This window comes from Amphibalanus amphitrite, unplaced genomic scaffold (assembly GCF_019059575.1).
Source record: "Amphibalanus amphitrite isolate SeventyFive unplaced genomic scaffold, NRLGWU_Aamphi_draft 002125F_arrow, whole genome shotgun sequence".
NCBI lineage: Eukaryota > Metazoa > Arthropoda > Thecostraca > Balanomorpha > Balanidae > Amphibalanus > Amphibalanus amphitrite.
In genome coordinates, this window is record NW_024883618.1 from 1 (window position 1) to 20,898 (window position 20,898).

The following is a 20,898-nucleotide window of genomic DNA, read 5'->3' on the forward strand; positions in this document are numbered from 1 at the left end:
GCCTATACCTACCTAATTAAATTATATGTCCTGCCATGAAGGTGGATGCTTCCTTTCCCATACCTGCTACATTGCATGATTAAATCGAGACATCCAGGCATTTTAATGGCACGTGCACTGTACCACACTTTTCAAAGTTTAATGCAGTGCTTTAATATTGCCAGCCGTGTGGTTCAAGGGGTGTGGTTAAACGCGTTGAACCACACGGCTGCTGACGTCACTATCAATTATAGTTGTGAGCTTTTTGGCAGGTATGGGAAACACCTTCCAGCCCTAAGGCCGGGAATTCAATAAATGTCACCTCGCTTTTTTAGCGAAAAGCACCTCGGGCCTAACGGCCCTCGGAGTTTTCGCTAAAAAACCTCGGTGACATTTATTGAATCATCCCGGCCCCGGGCAGGAATATATTTTAACCTACGTACTTGCCTATCATTCATATTATTCACGTGACCGTCACTTGCTTCATCCTGTAATCCTAATTCCTGAACGCTTTTTCCAGCTCACGAATGCCATGGGTCGGAGCTACGTCCGAAAGACAGATAGACGGCAGAACAGCCCGGAAGATGTTTTGGAGAGGGCGGCAACCCTAGTCGTTCAAAAAGGGCTGTCAATTAGAGGTGTCGCGAAAAATTTTGGCGTTAACTATCAGACCCTGAACCGTTTTGTCCGCATGAAAAAAGAGGGACGTTTAGGACAGCGCATGGGGTACCAGAACTGCGGAACAAGGGTGTTCACAGATGAGCAAGAATCCATCCTTGAAGGATATCTGAAGGAGGCTGCCGAAATATTTTTCGGACTGACACCAAAGGATGTGCGCGTCCTGGCCTATGACTGTGCCAAAAAATATGGGATCACTGTGCCTCAATCATGGGAGGACAACAAGATGGCGGGTGTGGAGTGGTTTCGGTCATTTCGTAAGCGCCGAAACCTGGCCGTGAGAACCCCTGAAGCTACTAGCATGGGAAGAGCAAGCGGCTTCAACAGGCACAACGTAAACGAGTTTTTTGCAAAGCTCACGGAAGTTGTGGACCGCTACCAGTTCAGCAAAGAGGACATTTGGAATGTGGACGAAACGGGAGTCACCACGGTGCAAAAGCCACCACAGGTTGTCACCGCTAGAGGTTCGAGGCAGGTGGGGTCTCTGACCTCTGCGGAGCGCGGTGAGCTGGTGACCGTTTGTGCAGCGGTGAGTGCCTGCGGAAATACAGTACCGCCCATGCTAATATTTCCGCGGGTACGATACCAGCCTCACTTCGTGAGAGACGGTCCTCCAGGATGCATCGGCTCCGCGTACCCATCTGGCTGGATGACGAAGGAAAACTTCAAAATCTTCCTCGTCCACTTCGTGAAGCACACGCGATGCTCAAAAGAGAGGCCGGTGCTTCTTCTTCTCGACAACCATGAAAGTCACCTTGGCGTAGAGGCTGTGACCTACGCTAAGGAAAACGGCGTGGTCTTGCTGTCATTCCCGCCCCACTGCTCGCACAAACTGCAGCCTCTCGACAGATCAGTGTACGGTCCACTGAAACGATACCTTGGATGCGCACAGGCGAACTGGCTTCGCAACAACAGAGGGCGCACAATGACTATCCACGACATCCCCGGCGTACTCCGCGACGCCTGGGCAAGTGCCAGCACACAGGCCAACATCACGAGCGGGTTCCGCGTGTCGGGCATAGTTCCGCTTAACCCTGAAGTCTTCTGTGAAGCAGACTTCTGCCCGTCACAAGTAACAGATCGTCCAAGAGACGCTGGAGAGGACGGTGCAAGAGCAACTGGCACTCCTCAGCACGTGTCGGACCCGAGCAGCGCTCCTCAGCGCGCGCCGGACCCGAGCAGCGCTCCTCAGTGCGCGCCCGGCCCGAGCAGCGCTCCTCAGTGCGCGCCTGGCCCGAGCAGCGCTCCTCAGCGCGCGCCGGACCCGAGCAGCGCTCCTCAGTGCGCGCCTGGCCCGAGCAGCGCTCCTCAGTGCGCGCCTGGCCCGAGCAGCGCTCCTCAGTGCGCGCCGGGCCCGAGCAGCGCTCCTCAGCGCGCGCCGGACCCGAGCAGCGCTCCTCAGTGCGCGCCTGGCCCGAGCAGCGCTCCTCAGTGCGCGCCGGGCCCGAGCAGCGCTCCTCAGCGCGCGCCGGACCCGAGCAGCGCTCCTCAGTGCGCGCCCGGCCGGAGCAGCGCTCCTCAGCGCGCGCCGGACCCGAGCAGCGCTCCTCAGTGCGCGCCGGGCCCGAGCAGCGCTCCTCAGCGCGCGCCGGACCCGAGCAGCGCTCCTCAGTGCGCGCCCGGCCGGAGCAGCGCTCCTCAGCGCGCGCCGGACCCGAGCAGCGCTCCTCAGTGCGCGCCTGGCCCGAGCAGCGCTCCTCAGTGCGCGCCTGGCCCGAGCAGCGCTCCTCAGTGCGCGCCGGGCCCGAGCAGCGCTCCTCAGCGCGCGCCGGACCCGAGCAGCGCTCCTCAGTGCGCGCCGGGCCCGAGCAGCGCTCCTCAGTGCGCGCCCGGCCCGAGCAGCGCTCCTCAGTGCGCGCCGGGCCCGAGCAGCGCTCCTCAGTGCGCGCCGGACCCGAGCAGCGCTCTCCTGGAAGTGACTGACTGTGAGGACGCTTCGCACCACTTGACTGCCAGTAGTGCAGACGAAACGTTTTCTCCGAAGGCAGTTCGACCCATCCTTAGTGGTCATCTTCCTGCGAGGAAATCGCAGCGAGGGAGAAAGAAGAGGAGTTCGATGGTGTTGACGGACTCGCCAGTAAAGCGAATGCTCGAAGAAGAACAAGCAAAGAAGAAGCCCAAGACCGGGAAGGCAAATTCGAAGGAATCAGGAGCCAAGAAGAGGACGGTAAAAGCCCAAGGAAAGAAGACTAAGAAGCGAGTGAATAAGTCAGCGTCGAGGTGCGAGGCGTATGATTCCGATGCAGAGGAGACGTTCTGCCTCGTGTGCGTTGAGCCGTATTCCAATAGCAGACCAGGAGAACAGTGGATACGGTGTTCGGCATGTGAACGCTGGGCACATGAAGCTTGCATCAATTCCGATGGTGCCGGTCTCTTTGTGTGCCAGAACTGTGATTCTGACGACTCGGATTTCGCGTACTAGTTTGACACATGAGTTGACTGCAGAGTTCGCAGTGTTGGCTTAATGTTCAGAGTTCGCAGTGTTGGCTTAATGTTAGCAGACTACTCTGCCTTGTTCCTTTCACAAAATGGTTTGTCATCGAGAGAATGATGCGAAATACACGGTCTCATGGCAAGGGACGCCTTTAATATTTATTATATAAACACGGACGACGGACAAACAGATTTCGACATGTGTTTATATTGCAGAAATGATATGATTTTCTTATGGGTCGTGCGTACACTAAAGCGACATCAGGAAATGGCTGAGCTGATCTGCTGGCTGGAGCTGGGCTTTTTAATCAGGATACCTACTTGTATCATTCTTCGGACTGCGTAGAAGTGTAAGTAAGTCGCATTTTCTATCATAAAACATTGATACATCTTAACTCACCAGGCAGTACAACTTACCTCACTAGTGGGGCAAATGGTACCAGTTGTAGTGGTCCAATTTAAAGCGAGGTGTAGCCAAAATAAGAAACCGTAGCATGACGTGCGGTAGAATGCATGTAGAGAAAGGTTGTAGCTTTCCTTTGGTATATCAACGGTAACTTTATTCGTTAAATCTAGGGAGATATATGACCTGAAGTAAAAAGTGATACAACTCACCTCGTTCTCCCCTATAGGCTGCCTATGCCTATCCTAAAGTTCGGCAACCACGAACAACTTCAGCGTGAGATGCGGGTGCGTGCGGGCTATATATCTCGCATGGTTTGCGTGGCTTCTTCCTCTCAAGTGTTATGTGACAAAGTGCCATCAACTAATGAGGAACCTCACATGTTGACAAACGATATGCGAGTGTTGTATTCCAGCGATGTCTGTTCTTCAGGACCGCAATGTCACCTGTGACACTAAATGCTTGGTTGCGTGATTGGCTCGTAAAATGTCGCTGTTGGTTGCTCGCATTCACGTGATTTGATTGTGCGAACTCAAATCACGCCGGAAAAGTCAGTCGGCAATGTCAGCTATGCGGTCAGTGTGCTAAACTGGAGGACATCACTGAGAGACACTCCTGATAACGTCATTACTGAACGTGCTGGCGTAGTGTGGTACTGACCACGAGTTAAAATCTCCAGTGACGGATTGTTTCACTGACACCCCGTGGCTGTCTTCAGTGATCATGTGAATCGCTGAGAACTATCTGTGGTGATGGTGGACATCACCGAGAACCCTTGACTGTCTCCAGCGACGACACGTCACTGAGAACTTTTGACAGTCTCCAGTGATCAAGTGAGCGCCGAACTGTGTCTTTTGCTAATCGTTATGTGGGGGTTCGCTGTTCGAAGGGTGGTTTCAGGGACTCACGGTATATGGTTCGCAAAGGCGAAAGGAATGGATGAACTGATGAATGAGGTCTGTATGAGATGAGCTTTGAGAATGGTTATAAAAAGTATGTTTTGTTCCTGCTATGGTCTAAAAAGATTGGTGCACACTGCACAAGTTTACAATGTGTACAGCAGGCATGATTCCGGTATTTAGATGATATTATACAAATATACATGTTTAACGGTGCACAGAATATACGGGCTATGTCGCATTATGGAGTGAATTTGGAGTCGTGCTGACCTATTCTCTAGACTTTAAATCATACAAAGATTAAGTTAGGTAAATCATTATCATAATTGCGTCACTAAACAGCTCCTGACCTCATGAACCACTATCGTACCATTAAAAGAAATTTCAACTTGATGACGTATGACATTGCTTCGCTAATGTATGACAAGATTGATTACGTTACCAATATTCAATTGCGGAATTTCGATTATCTAAGGGAAAAATCCCGCTTGGACTCGCCTTGTTTCTTTTCTTTATAATAGCCGTTTCGCGACGGGTATCCGGCGAATGCAACTAATTTGACAAAAAAAAAAATGCACCACATCTCTTTTACAATAAATATCTTCGTATCATGAATTTATTTCAGTGTTTTAATCGGAAATGATGTCTGATGATTTGAAAATGAAGTATATATAAGCGTCTGTTCAGCCGAAACTGATAAATTTTATGAAACGCACTGAAACTAATTTGACTAAATGTGCACCAAATCTGCACCTACATAGTCTGCACCAAATGCGTACCAGATGGCCGTCGTGAAAACAGCTATTACAAGCGCGTTGTAAGGCACAGCTATTCAACATTCCACTGTTTCACTGCTTCATTGATCACATTTACTTACTTTCCTTGCAAGTGCTTAATCTATATTCAAATTTCATAGTCGGATGAATCTCTAGATTCTCCTTCATCGAGACACTCTTCTTTTATGGGCTCTGGAAAGTCGTTCGGCTTGCTACTTGTCGAGACAAAGTAGCGACGCAGGTGTCCTCGGTTCCCTGAACTGCACACTAGTGTTTCGAACGGGCAGCTGCGGTTGATAGCAACCTTCCAGATGCCTCTTAGTGAGGGCTTTAGTCTCGTGCTTATAAGCGGGGACATGTAAATGTCTGGTGCCTGGGGAACTCACGCGTCTGTTGCATCTTGAAGTGTTATCAAATCGCGCATAAGTGTGAGCTCAGCTATTAGGCATGAACATGCCGAGGAGCACACTTAAACGTCTAAATGAGGTACCTAATGATAGTGCAATTCTGTTCTCAAATTGCAATTGATATTTTATTTTTGTGTTAACGACAACACAAGGCAACATCTCTTGTTTTTATTCAACCCATATTCATAGCTTAGGCACATTTTAAGTACACATTACAGTCAGTTTTACCACAATAACTCCACCGCTAAGCTGCATGAATATTGAAGTAAAATGTTGAAAGCACGAAGGATGTTGAGATTAGTCCAACTTTAGCTAGAAACACGGCCGACATTATGCGAGCCACTTTGAGCGTCGGAAGTTTCCATACCCAAAGTTCAAGATCACTCGAGCGTCCAGGAGCGGCACCGTGTCGGCATGTGGCGAGGCGGATGCAGCCATGGACCGACCGGAACGTGTCAGAATTTCCTGGCCTTAGCAAAATCTCCCGAACATAAGCGTGAATGAGCTGGATATTCCGGTGACTGCACTGTAAACGTAGGTTGTGCAGGAGCGTTAGGTTGAGAAACGCCGGCAGTCTCGCCAGAGACGGCGATCGATCACTCCAGGCAGCTAGCGGGCATTCTGTCTTTTCTCCGCCGGCCGGGCTCAGCCCCAACTGCCGCCACAAAACGGAATAAGCGGTGGAAGTGCGGCGGTATGGCCGCCGGCGCGAGGAAACGGGCCAGCGGCCAGCCGGCAAATCACGACCGCCGCCGCGCTTATGGGCTCGCCTGTATCGCACGGCCAAGGCTCCACAGAGTCCGCACTAGTGGTGTCAATCGGTTACCAAAATTTCGGTATACCGATACCGAACCAAAACCGATTCGGTATTCGGTATGATATACCAAAAGCATTTGGTATTTTGTCGGTATCATGAAAATCAACTACTGCCATAAAAGATTTGAAAGCATTTTTGATAAACCTTCTGAACTCAAAATTGATTTGCTAAATGACACTGGATGAAGAAAAATGGCAATCATGACACATTTCTCCCAAATGCATGATGTCCTAACAAATGGGCAAACACATGAGCTGCAATATCAAATAAATCAGACCACCAATGTTAAATGGCAACTTATCAGTTATCAGTGTTAGCAAATTCCAATACCATGAGGATAATTATCTTACAAAGAAAGCCAATGTGCAAGACATGAACATGAATTAATGTTTTACTCACTGTATGCTGGAAAACATACTTTAACTGCCTTTCTCAAAATTTCCAAAGCATTTATTAGCAACAAATTTGACTTTGTTTTGAGGAGTCTGTGATTGATCTTGACCTTGTCTTGCTCTCCATTTCACTGCAATGCAATTACATTATCCAAAACCCTGTTTAATACAGCACTAGATTCACCATTATCATCTAATATTGAAGGCAGCATTTGTCACTTCATCATCATCCCACAAATCTTCAACTTCGCTCAACTTCAAAAGCCTCTGTAGTGAGCGATCCTGTCATGATCCTGTGGATAATTTATTTTCTTCAATTAGTGTTCTCTTTCCTGCTCACCTCAACAGATACAGATCGCTAGCAATGTTATCATAAGCATTAATTAAATATAATTGGTTTTTGGCTTGATTCGCACACAGCAGTTTCAAAACTGAACACATCTAAAAACATTTCAATGTCCCAGCTGCGCCAAGTACCGATGCAGCTCAATAGCTAATTGAAAATAATTGAACAACTTTGTTTTTCTGGTACTTCATTTTTCAGCAAAAACGGCCTACAAGCTTTTTTGAATTAATTTTAAGATGTCAAAATTTATACAAGGAATTTTGATTTAAGTGGACTTAAGGAAAAGAAAAGAAAAACTTTATTTTATACAGTTTAATGCAAATGGCCGCCGCCTCTAAGGCCGCCATTATGGAAGAGATGACACGTGACGTGTGTCAATGCTTCCGTAAAATTATGGACATTTTACTTAGATTTCATCGCGATATCATTACAGTGGTGTCTGCACTATCTATCCGTGTGCCTCGTAAGTAATCATTTGTCAAGTTTTGTTGTGGTAAACATTTGTTTATGAAGAAAAATTGGCTGCGTCAGTATCGTCACCAATCACCATGCTACTTGGGTTGAACGGTTGAACTGTAGGTATCATGGGTTTTGTTTACATTAATGGTGTAGCCCAAGGTGTAGCTCATCATTGTCAATGGGGTCACCACTTTTGGATCATGATAACACACTTAACCCTGTCTTGACCGGACTCGAAATGAATGACTGGAATTGAAAGAACGTTTGTTGGTTCAGGCATGGACAAGTTATTGTTCTAACACCTTATGCAGATGACTTGAATCCACATTCCAGTTAAATAACTGACCTGAATATTAATAGTTACAAAAAACAGTTATGAATGTTTTTCTTTGCAGTGCGAATAGTTAAGAGGTTGCCTGATTTGTTTTTGTTCCCATATTTTAAAGTATTAGATACCTTTCAAGGCTAATCATATGTCTTGAGAAAGTTTGAAGCACATGTCTGATAATTCCCTGATTTCGGTATCTAGTCGGTATTTCCCCCCTATTTCTGAAAATCGGTTCGGTTTTGGTATACTCTCAGTGGGTTTGGTCGGTATCGGTTTGGTATTGGTTTCCAAAATTTCTGAAATTGACATCACTAGTCCGCACGGCACGGACGAAAGCGCCTCACGGGGTAGGCTGTACCGCAAAGCACGGCTGCCGTCGCCTCATGAGGTAGGCTGTACCGCAATGCCCTTCAACGGCCGCCTGACACCTAGACTGTGCCGCACGGCTTCTCACAACGCGAGACCGCCGCTGCGCGGTTAGCAGGTGAGTGTTGATGAAATGAACCCCGGTAGGTTCCATTTCTGCACCGCCGTGTTCTGTCGAGTCGTGCGTCCAAAGCAAACATAATCGTCTGAACTCGGCTGGCCCGGCAGCGCGGAACAAAACACGTCAACACGTCCCCGATATTATGGAGTGACGGGACGGACGGAGCGGCCGTCCAGCGTCGCGAGCGACGCAGCAGCGGTAGACGATGAATGGAGAGGTCGCACGTCGCCGGCAGCCGGGCGGGCTGCCTGCGCCACATTTGTCTCCGCGGAAGAATCCGCGGCGAAAAATGGTCTCGGCGCGCCGCATTAGAGAATGGGTTTCGAATGGGCGTCCGATCCACAGACTGGGCTGGGCGGTGCGGTGTAGCGGCGCCTGGAGACGGTGAGAAATGACGACGCTCGCGTGTTAGTGGATCGATGATGTCGACAGATCTAACTTGGTCAAAACTAGAAAGCTTTGCAAGGTGCAAAACGATTTGTCTGGGTAACATTGTACATAAGTATAGTAAACTATAACAGGAAGCACCTGGGCTTTTGCATTATTTGCTCCAGTAATTCATTTACTGGGAAACAAAACATATTTAATGAATTCCTTGACTTTCAGGCGATTGAAATAATGAGAAAATATGCAGCCACTTAGAAACCAATGGTAGAGTTCAGCACTGTTGATCAGAGAAAAAGGCAGTATTAATTAACCCGCGCCCTGCTGGGGGGGGGGGTGTTTGAACACCCCCCCCCATGCGGTTTTTCGCGAATATCTCAAAAACGGCGGCGCGGAGCGCCGCCGTTTTTGGTACACCTTATCATACATCAATTCTACACATGTTGTGAGAATTTCAGACCAAGGTCATTCAAGGTCAGGTCACCAGGTCACTTGAAGTGACCTCACCTCATAAAAACTTTCAATGTCTGTCATAGCTACACCGAGTGACCGATCGCTTTGAAACTTTCAGCGATTGCTAAGAGCAATAGTATGTACAAAATGTATATCTCAGAATTTTGATATCGATGACCTAAGGTCAGGTCAATTTTGCGACCTCCCCATTATAAGTCAATGGGAGAAAATTGAAATGCGCCTCTTTTGGACGAAAGACATTATAAACACTCCCAAACACCGAATTACAAGTGGTTTAGACACACTGAACATGAAAATGGTGTCCGTGACCCTTGTTTATGCCCTGAGGTCATCTTAGGTCACGAATGGTATCTAACAGTTTTTCGCAAATAACTTTTGATAGAGGCATCCTAGAGCGATGAAAACGCCTTAGATGTGTTCAGCTCGACGATACGGATCGACTGATATGCAACATGACCCTTTCCGGTCAGGTCATGACCTTGACCTGAGGTCAAATTTTCAAGTTGACCTTTCAAGGTCAAGGTATAGTTCATTCGATGCGTCTTGACGAGAGGAACACGATGCCGGTAAAAGTAAGTTCGTACAGGGCTTGGGTCAAAAGTTATTGCAGAAAAACCGTTTCCGAAAAAATCGGCTATTTTTGCAGTTTTTGCCCCCTGCAGGCAAAACCGTTGACGTTAGGTCAAATCTGAGAGAATTACTCAGAAAGGGCGTTAATAGGGCTATCGAATGCGCTTTTCCGCGGCGCTGTAGCTCTATTGGTTCCTGAGTTATGCGTTGGCTTCTTGGAAATTTTCGCCATTCGACCTGGAAATCGGCGAAATTTTGCCTTCAATGACCTCTGGTGACCTGACCTTTGACCTGACCAAAAAATTGACCGAAGTGATTTCGTCATTATTATTGACGCTCTTTCGAACGCCGCCTTCCGCGTATCGCTACGTGGCCCAGGAGCCGAGTTACAAGGGGGGGGGTGTTCAAACACCCCCCCCCCAGCAGGGCGTGGAAATCCAGGACCCCCAGCCGGGCGCGGGTTAAATCTGAATAACGCAAAAGTCATATCAAGGTTTTGATATTGAAATTTTCGCTGTTGTATCTGTCAGAAATAGGTACTATTGGTCTCAAGATAAGGGTCCAGGCGGCCTGTAGGTTTGATGCGGTGAATACCCTCACCCTCGCCACAGCTGGAGTGGGGGTAGGGGAGGGGGTGCATTCGGCCCGAGTCTGACAGCGGGGTCGCTCGCCACAGTGTGGTGTCCAGCGGTGCAGTCGGAATCAGGCGGAGTTATGCCGGCGGCGGTAACCGGTCGAAGGGCCTGGCTCAGTCGCGTCTCGAGACGAGTTACCGAGCAGGGTGTCAGCGATAGATGGGAGGGGTGTGGTCAGGGCGCTGTTTGATCACCAAATCAGCATGCTGTCAGTTTGCCATGGCGTTTCTCATCTTCTCATTGGTCATTGATGAACCACACGTGGTGTGTGCGATTGACCAATGAGAGACTAAGAGACGCCTGTAACTGGCTTCCAGTTCCATATATTGGAAAACCGACAGCAAGCTGAAAAAACGGCAGTGCATGGGACGCACTAGCTTTGAAGGTCACTCCGCAGTCCGCAAAAGCATAACTTTCCATGGTTGAGGGTGACGGGTGTTATCTACCCAGACTTCTTGCGATTGCTCTCAACAAGGCAAACATAGAAAGCTGAAAAATAGCACACCTGACTTGATTCAAGCCGATTCTCTGGTGACACCAACGACCAATCAATTACATAACACTGTCTACGGTGCGGGATAACCGCATTTAAACATCCACGCGCTATCCTCTAAATTACAGGGTGATCAATAAAAGATGACATAAAGTCAGCCCCACCAGAGACGTAAGACACCTTGCATAAACAGCTCACCGTTGAAATGATAGATCTTAGACATTTTACATCGCACAAACAGAAATCAGTTGTGACACTTCGATGTCTTCAGTGGCCGTATTCACAATCACGATTTAAGGGTGGGGTAGGAGTAACGGGTAACGGGTTATTTTTGTGGTCGAATTCACAATCGAAGTTTACCCCTGATGGTCGCCCGGCGCCACGCAGACGGCACCATGCGCAGGCCAGGTGCCGGGCGACCATCAGGGGTAAACCTCGATTGTGAATACGGCCAAAAAATAACCCGTTATCCGTTACTCTTACCCTACCCTTAACCCGTGATTGTGAATACGACCACAGGAGTCGCTCGAAGAAAACTTGCTTCTCCGTGCGGCAGACCTCGGCCAAGACCTTCGCTCCGTGCACATCCTTGTATGGAATCAACTTTTGAGGATTCTTCGGCGAAGGAGCCTGTATTCGTCTCGCGGGTGCTTGCTGTAGCGCGAGCCACTTCACGTCACTCAATATCGCTCTTTCGAACCATTCTCCCGCTTCACTGAGCCGTGAGCCAAAAGATGCACGCTTCCAGCCTCGACACCATGCTGTCAGGGGAGATGACGGTCATTAGGATCGGACGATAATGTCTCCAGTTCAGTTTCTTCTTGTGGAGGATTGCCCATATTAGAGATGTCAATCGAATACCAACTTTTAGGCATACCGATAACAAACCGATACCAACTTAATATTTGGCGTTTCGAGGCTAACACATTTGGTATTTTGTTGGTATTGTGAATCCTCGCTACTGTAAAACAAACTGTGACTTTGGTAAAAAGTTGGCATTTCCCTGATATTCCCAAGTCGGTTCGGTTTCAAGTATTTTCCCACGGCTCCTGTTGGTATTTGGCTTGGTATCGGTATCACGACTTTCTGTAATTGACATCACAAGTCCATATATTTAAAGATGCCTTTTCAGGTTTCTTAAAGGAAAAGGGCCACCTTTAACCCGCGCCCTGCTGGGGGTCCTGGATTTCCACGCCCTGCTGGGGGGGGGGGGTGTTTGAACACCCCCCCTTGTAACTCGGCTCCTGGGCCACGTAGCGATACGCGGAAGGCGGCGTTCGAAAGAGCGTAAAAAATAATGACGAAATCACTTCTGTCAATTTTTTGTTCAGGTCAAAGGTCAGGTCACCAGAGGTCATTGAAGGCAAAATTTCGCCGATTTCCAGGTCGAATGTCGAAAATTTCCAAGAAGCCAACGCATAACTCGGGAACCAATAGAGCTACAGCGCCGCGGAAAAGCGCATTCGATAGCCCTATTAACGCCCTTTCTGAGTAATTCTCTCAGATTTGACCTAACGTCAACGGTTTTGCCTGCAGGGGGCAAAAACTGCAAAAATAGCCGATTTTTTCGAAAACAGTTTTTCTGCAATAACTTTTGACCCAAGCCTTGTACGAGCTTACTTTTACCGGCATCGTGTTCCTCTCGTCAAGACGCATCGAATGAACTATGTCTTGACCTTTAAAGGTCAACTTGAAAATTTGACCTCAGGTCAAGGTCATGACCTGACCGGAAAGGGTCATGTTGCATATCAGTCGATCCGTATCGTCGAGCTGAACACATCTAAGGCGTTTTCATCGCTCTAGCATGCCTCTATCAAAAGTTATTTGCGAAAAACTGTTAGATACCATTCGTGACCTAAGATGACCTCAGGGCATAAACAAGGGTCACGGACACCATTTTCAAGTTCAGTGTGTCTAAAACACTTGTAATTCGGTGTTTGGGAGTGTTTATAATGTCTTTCATCCAAAAGAGGCGCATTTCAATTTTCTCCCATTGAGTTGTATCTGTTTTAGTGCTTGTTGGAGGATCATTATTAATGTAAAAATCAAGTATTTCTTTATTGTCATGACCTTTCCTCCTTTTCAAAAATATGCTGAGCCAAAATTATATTGTTTTAGCGTTTTCAAATATATCGGCCACAGGCCTTCATCAGTGAAATATCCAAAAGAACACTTTTGAACCAAAAGAAAGAATCCAAAAGAACACACCAAAAGAACACATCCGCTCGATAGTATATAGGTTTCTTGTATTTTGTATGGATAATGTCCACTATCTCGAACGATATTTGCCAGGTACCACACGCTCAATGTTATTGATAGACAGTGATACATTTACAGATTGTGATGTGCAATGTGCGTATATAGGAACCGCTGCGATTTATCGCCAATGTTACATTTGTGAACTGTGTCTGGCCATAGTGGTATGATCAGGCAACGTAGCACGAACGACCTTTAAAAAGATATTTTAAAATGCGGCAATCAGAAAAAGATGCAAAAGTGTTCTTTTGGATATTTCACTGATGAAGGCCTGTGGCCGATATATTTGAAAACGCTAAAACAATATAATTTTGGCTCAGCATATTTTTGAAAAGGAGGAAAGGTCATGACAATAAAGAAATACTTGATTTCTCCCATTGACTTATAATGGGGAGGTCGCAAAATTGACCTGACCTTAGGTCATCGATATCAAAATTCTGAGATATACATTTTGTACATGCTATTGCTCTTAGCAATCGCTGAAAGTTTCAAAGCGATCGGTCACTCGGTGTAGCTATGACAGACATTGAAAGTTTGTATGAGGTGAGGCCACTTCAAGTGACCTGGTGACCTGACCTTGAATGACCTTGGTCTGAAATTTTCACAACATGTGTAGAATTGATGTATGGTAAGGTGTACCAAAAACGGCGGCGCTCCGCGCCGCCGTTTTTGAGATATTCGCGAAAAACCACAAGGGGGGGTGTTCAAACACCCCCCCCCCAGCAGGGCGCGGGTTAACATGGGGATTGAAACTGAGATAGCCATCTTGTAGCCCGTGTCCGAAAACACATCTGTCTGCCTCCTTACGGCCGATTTCGGCCTCCATTCGTAGTTATCGGCAATTTTAAAAGAAAAAACGCCAGGAATGCGTCCTTATCCCAGGAATGCGTTCTTATCCGACAATACAGCCACCCGCGGCGAGGCTTTGGTTTTTTACCAATCAGCTCCAACCAGCTCAGCTTTAACCAATCAGCTTATCTGACACAATCCGACGAGTCTGTCTTCTGAACGCTGATTGGCTTGAGTGTGACGTCATCGCTATGCCATCATACAGTAGGTGCCGTAGAGAGTATCAACATAGTACCAATATGTTAAATAGTTTTAAATACTTTTTAGCGAATTGTGCACTTCTGGCACCAGTTTTAAAAAGAAAATGAAAAATAATAATGTCAAAATGAAAAACAACGATATCTTCATATTTCACGAAGGTGGCCCTTTTCCTTTAAGCCATTGCAAACGTGAATACTGGACAGATTACTGAAGGATTGCTAGACTCTCTTCACCTTCGAGCAACTGAACAAGATCCCAGCACTTCTGGTCACTCTGCTGCAGTCTGGATTTTTCGTGCTTGGACTTACCGTTTAACCTCAAGCAACTCAAGTTGCGGAGCGAACTCAAGAGTCCAAGACCCTTGATGAATTGAATTCTGCCGTGAGTCGTCGAAGGCTTCGTCTGCACGATGGCCGGCGATCATTTGGGGCTCCAGGGGGGGGGCTTACTTTATGTCATTTACTAATGAACACCCTGCATTTGTGCACGTGACCTGACCTCAGAGGTCACATGTTAATCTGATACTTTTAACTTGATTGTGAATCGCTAGGTGTTGTTTTTGTTTACAAGGCTTTTAGCTTAATTATGGGCGAAACGGCGGCGGGGGTCCAGCACCCCCCCCCCACTCTATATAGACCCCTCTCGGTATTCAGAAAGCCGATAGGTCCGACGAGGAATAACGGATACAACGACAACGAGACACATGCACTCTTGAAATATGTTTGTTCCGTGTGGATTTGATTTTTGAGAACGTTTCCTTGTCTTGTCTAAAGTTGAAATTCGCCAATCAGCCTTATGCATTACCTTGCTGCATCGCTTCGAATCCCATCAGTGGGAATGGCTTCTACACTCTACACTATTAGTGCTTTCTTGGAATGATAGCACGTTCGATAGAAGTATAAAGCGAACACATAGCGAACGGGGCAGGAGTAACACTCATTATACTCGTATTGTTTAATTGTTAACCCTACCGAAGGTTAAACAATGCACTTATTGAAATGAACTGTTCAACAGTTGTTCAGCGCATTAAATGAAATTATATGAAACAGTAGGAAATCAAAAGTTATGAAGGTTGCAATATGCAACAGGTAAGATAATGATATAAATAGTGACGTTGTCGACGGTATGCCGATCATGACAACATTAATTGCTACGTCCTAAACAAATTGCCACGCCTTGCAGCCTAAGGTGAAACTGCAATGAATGATGCGTGAGTTACATGGTCCGGCATAAATTTTATCCTCTAAAAAAATGTTCTAAGTTGCTTCATAGGGGACAGCGATTCTCTTTAGCGTTCAGTTTATTCCCCACGAGCAGGGATTAACTTACGAACGCAAATTTACATGCTGGTAACTAGGATGTGCAGTAAATACGGCTGGATTTTTATCATGCCCGTTTGAGCTGTAACGACGAGGCGCCGAGACTGGCCGCCGGCTTCTGTTTTACCAGGTCCTGCTGGACGATAGCCCGAAGTTCGTCGATCAGGATGAGGTCCGGATGGCAGCCGGCTAGCATCTCTTTCCTTCAGAAGTCTGGCACGTTCGATTCGCACCACCGCTAGGCCTTGGCAGAGTGATAAGCTGGCGCGCCGCCCTGATTGAAAATGCATGTCAACATGTCATTGACCATGCGTTGGCTTAGTATTGGGCCGAAGGTAGGTAATGAGCCTCGGAGAGCTCTTCCAATAGCGTCTCACGGTCCTGTTTGGAGATGTGATAGCGCTTCAGCGCGAGCCGCTTGGCCAATTTTGTCGCCAACTGGTGGACCCTCTTCCCGGCCGCCTTTTTCAATGCGATTTCTGTAACGTTTGAAATGGTAGGCGCACGCCTGCAAAGTAGAACGATCAGCAACACTGCCAGCAGCCGTGTGCTTATCCCACCAACGCCGGGCTGTGCAGACAGTTCGTCTACATATAATTAACCCTATTAGTGGCAGGCTCCTGGCTACCCCATATTAGTGGCAGGGGGGGGGGGGCTGTTTACGACCCCCCCTTGATATCTCGAGATCTAACGGGCCGATTTTCAAAATTCAAACGGCATTCGATTTGGCTCAACGAGATCTACATTTCTAAAAAAAGTAAAATTAAAAAATGTCAATAGGGGGGTAGAGGGGGGTAAAAAAGGGCAAATTGCAGATACATTTTAGACTGTTTATCACGGCCAGGTTTCTGAACCAATCTTAACGCAACTTTTGCCGATCGATAGAGAATGAACCAGGAATTCACATGGAGCCTAAAAATATGCATTTTCAAAAATCATAGGCGGATACAGATCATTGAGATTGGGGGTACACAAAAAGTATAGTAAATAAGGTTTTTGTTGGTACTGTTTCTAAAAAGGGTGGCAATGGTCTTGTTATGTTACAATTTTCTTATGAGAGAACGACTAAAATTGTATTGGTCATGCATAGGCGGTGTCAGGGCACCTATGTTGGGAGGTAAAAAATAACCCCCCTTTTTGGACGCCTGGATCCGCCTATTATAGCAAAAACGTGTCAAAAGAGGATGCACAATAACTTTGTATATGTTATCACATGATACCTTTCATTCACTGTTCGTAAAACTGGTGCAGCATCGTGATCTTCGCCCAAATGACTCGCTTCACGAATAGGACCCCCCAGTTCCCAGTGCTCTGGAGCCGCCCCTGGTAAAGTTATGAACTTAAAATTTTCAGGGAATGTGCCCAATTTAGTTTTAGGAAAAGTCAGAAAATTTCAGCATCGTAGCTTCAGCGGTTTCGGAGATATTCCCGAAAAACCTGAGGGGTGGATAAAAACAACCCCCCTGCCACTAATAGGGTTAAGACTTGCAAACAAAAACAAGAGGCAGATGTCCCAACCAATCAGCAATGACACACTGTGTCATTTTGGCCTGGAGCATGCCGACTGTCTGGTTCAGCTCCCTTGATAGAAGTTTCAGACCTTCATGTAGCGACGCAGCCGTTCAGGTGGACAATCCCCTCCCGCCGGAATGGTGACCGCCCTTCTCTGTCAAACGCGGCGCTAGTTTCCGCCTAAGCTCCGCTGGCCCGCTCAACTGCTATGTCATGCGGCACAGTCTACAAGTACAGGTGACCGGTCGCGAGATCGGGGCTCCGTAGTACCGAGCGAGTGTGGCGAAGGTGGGGGTATTCACTGCATCAAACCTACATGTCGCCTGGACCCTTATCTTGAGACCAATAGTACTATTGGTCTCAAGATAAGGGTCCCGGCGACCTGTAGGTTTGCTGCGGTGAATACCCCCACCTTCGCCACACTCGCTCGGTGCTACGGAGCTCCGATCTCGCGACCGGTCACCTGTACTTGTAGACTGTGCCGCATGACATAGCAGTTGAGCGGGACAGTGGAGCTTAGGCGGAAAATGGCACCGCGCTTGACGGAGAAGGGCGCTGACCATTCCGGCCGGAGGGCCGCTCGGCATTTTAACTCCATGTAATGCCTCGCTGACAATGAAAGACACTACAGGACGACACTACAGGGTTCGGCAAAAGTTATGTCCACTACCGGTTCCTAATCGTGTCTACACCTGAGGGATGACGACTCAGGCTGCACTGCTTCATTGCACGGTCCTTGGCCGCAGAACATGAGGTGACGAACGGACCTCGGGTCACGGATCACCGAGCTACGGCCAGTTTCAGAGATTGTCCACCTGAACGGCTGCGTCGCTACATGAAGGTCTGAAATTTCTATCAAGGGAGCTGAACCAGACAGTCCGCATGCTCCAGGCCGAAATGACACAGCGTGTCATTGCTGATTAGTTGGGATATCTGCCTGTTGTTTTTGTTTGCAAGTCTTGATTATGGACGAACTGCCTGCACAGCCCGGTGTTGGTGGGATAATCATACGGCTGCTGGCAGTGTTGCTGATCGTTCCAGTTTGCAGGCGTGCGCCTACCATTTCAATCAAACGTTACAGAAATCGCTTTGAAAAAGGCAGCCGGGAAAGGGGGCCAGCAGTTGGCGACAAAATTGGCTAAGCGGCTCGCGCCGAAGCGCCATCACATCTCCAAACAGGATCGTGAGACGCTATTGGAAGAGCTCTCCGAGGCTCATTACCTACCTTCGGCCCAATACTAAGCCGTCGCATGGTCAATGACACGTTGACATGCATTTTCAATCAGGACGGCGCGCCAGCTCATCGCTCTGCCAAGGCCTAGCGGTGGTGCGAATTGAACGTGCCGGACTTCTGAAGGAAAGAGATGATAGCCGGCTGCCATCCGGACCTCATCCTGATCGACGAACTTCGGGCTATCGTCCAGCAGGACCTGGAAAAACAGAAGCCGGCGGCCAGCCTCGGCGCATTGTCGTTACAGCTCAAACGGGCATGATAAAAAATCCAGCCGTTTTTACTGCAAAACCTAGTTACCAGCATGCAAATTTGCTTCCCTGTTCGTGGGGAATAAACTGAACGCTAAAGAGAATTGCTGTCTCCCATGTAGCAACTAAGAGAGAACATTTTTTTAGAGGATAAAGCTTATGCCGCTGTCGGAACCCATGTAGCTCACGTATCATTCATTGCAGTTTCACCTTAGACTGAAAGACGTGGTAATTTATTTAGGACGTGACAATGAATGTTGTTGGAGGTAAGCTATGGTATTTCTGAGCATGATTAGCCCGCGCCCTGATGGGGGAGGGGCCATTTTGGCTCCTCTGTGGTTTTTCTTAAATAACGAGAAAACGGCCAAATTTTCAGTATCTCCCGAGTATCAATTTGACACATTCACACAAAATTTCAAGTCACAGGTCACCTTGGGTCAGGAGTTATTGAGGTCAAACTGAGGTCATGTTCGCGTTAAAATGAGCAAAAAAAAATGACATCTTGAAACGCTCACCCAATCTACAGTTAGCAAGCAATTTTAAAGTTCTTTATGTGGTTGTGCAAAGAAAAGATGACGCTACAAAACTGCTATCTCGGATTTTCAAAATTTTGGATTTTCATGCCCAAAAATAGAAAAGCGATTTTTTTAGAAAAACTAAAAAAAATACAAAATTTTTCGAATTTCGAAAAAAAACGGAATATATGTGATAGTCACTGCGCTGTTCGATATACATACCAAATTTTAGATCGATACCTCCTTTTTTGGGCCAAGTTATAGCGAAAAAAAAACTTCAAAATAGATGATGTCAAATTTTTAACTCATTTTTTAGCAATTCTAGACCACGTAGCTCAAAACAAAGACCAACATTGAACTCCCCGTGACGAGCTGCATCGAATCGATACCCATTTTATGTAAAAATATCAGCTTTGAAATTTGACCTAATTTGACCTGACCTTGACCTGACCTTCACCAAAACATAATCCCAACTGACCCCAAAGGCTGCCTGTCCCACAAAATCGCATTTGCCATATAAAATGGACCATAAAACATGCATCACATGATATTTTTAAATTGTGACCCTCAGTGACCTGACCTCTGTGACCTGACCTGGTATCAGTGACCTCAAATAGCAAAATATGTGTTTGACGAACATTTCCCTATCGATGATTTTCAATTAAATGCATTTTACTGATTACTCGATTTTACAACGCATTTCTTGAAATGCCTGTAAACGGTGAAAATTCGACCTTTGACCTAATCTGTGACGTCATCGGTATGACCGAGGTCAATGAAATTGGGTCACAAGGTAGTTCCCCGTTAGGGCTATCCAACGCCGTTTGCCGCTTGTCGCTATGTTGCGTTGTTCTCGAGATCTTAGGGGGGAGGCAAAATGCCCCCCCCATCAGACCGCGTTGCTCGGCAGACCCATTCAGGACGCGGGTTTATAATGTAAATAGAGTGAATAACCTTACGCCCATGTTATATGTTGCAAAGTGATATGATTTAAACTAAATTGATATATTTCGATATTGCACCGTTATCAGAATAAGAATAGCAATTGGCGCTATTCGTATTCTGATGACGGTGCAATATCGAAATATATCAATTTAGTTTTAATATCAATTTGCAACATATAACATGAGCATAAGGTTATTCACTTTATTTACATAATTAATGTTGTCATGATCAGCATACCGTCGACAACGTCACTATTTATATCATTATCTTAACGGTTGCACATTTCAACCTTCATAACTTTAATTTCGTACTTTTTCATATACCTAATTTCATTTATTGCGGTGAAAAACTGTTGAACAGTTCATAGAAACTTTCTCAAAAATCAAATTCATACGGAACAAACATATTTCAAGTGTGCACGTGTCTCGTTGTAGTTGTATCCGTTATTCCTCGTCGGGTCGGTCCCATCGGCTTTCTGAATACCGAGAGGGGTCTAGAGAAGGGGGGATTGCTGGACCCCTCCGCCGTTTCGCCCATAATTAACCCTCGCCCATGTAGGGGGGGGGGTTGGTGCAACCCCCCCCCTGAGGTTTTTCGGAAATAGTGCAAAAACGGCGGCGCGCAGCGCCGCCAAATTTTGGGTACCTTATGGGGCAAACCTTGCGCATCTTTTGATAAAAAAAAATTTGACCGGGTCATGTCAGGTCACGGAGTTATGACGTCACAAAGGGAACAGCCTCCGGCCGGATTTTCACAAACTGAGTGCCAACGCCCGAGGTTTCCTGCCGGTGGTACGGACATCGGTTGATGGATCGTGATGAAACTTCCCATGCATGTTGGGGCAAGTATTGGCTATCAT

The 20,898-nt window shown here is 47.0% G+C and overlaps 1 protein-coding gene across 1 annotated transcript; it reads left to right on the plus strand.

Annotated features, from left to right (window-relative positions):
• Positions 1–700: 700 nt before the first annotated feature.
• On the plus strand, positions 701–3,233 carry LOC122376400 (SH3 domain-containing protein C23A1.17-like). The gene has a single exon (XM_043356260.1). The coding sequence runs from the start codon at positions 701–703 to the stop codon at positions 3,077–3,079; it is 2,379 nt and encodes a 792-aa protein (XP_043212195.1). The 3' UTR covers positions 3,080–3,233.
• Positions 3,234–20,898: the final 17,665 nt, after the last annotated feature.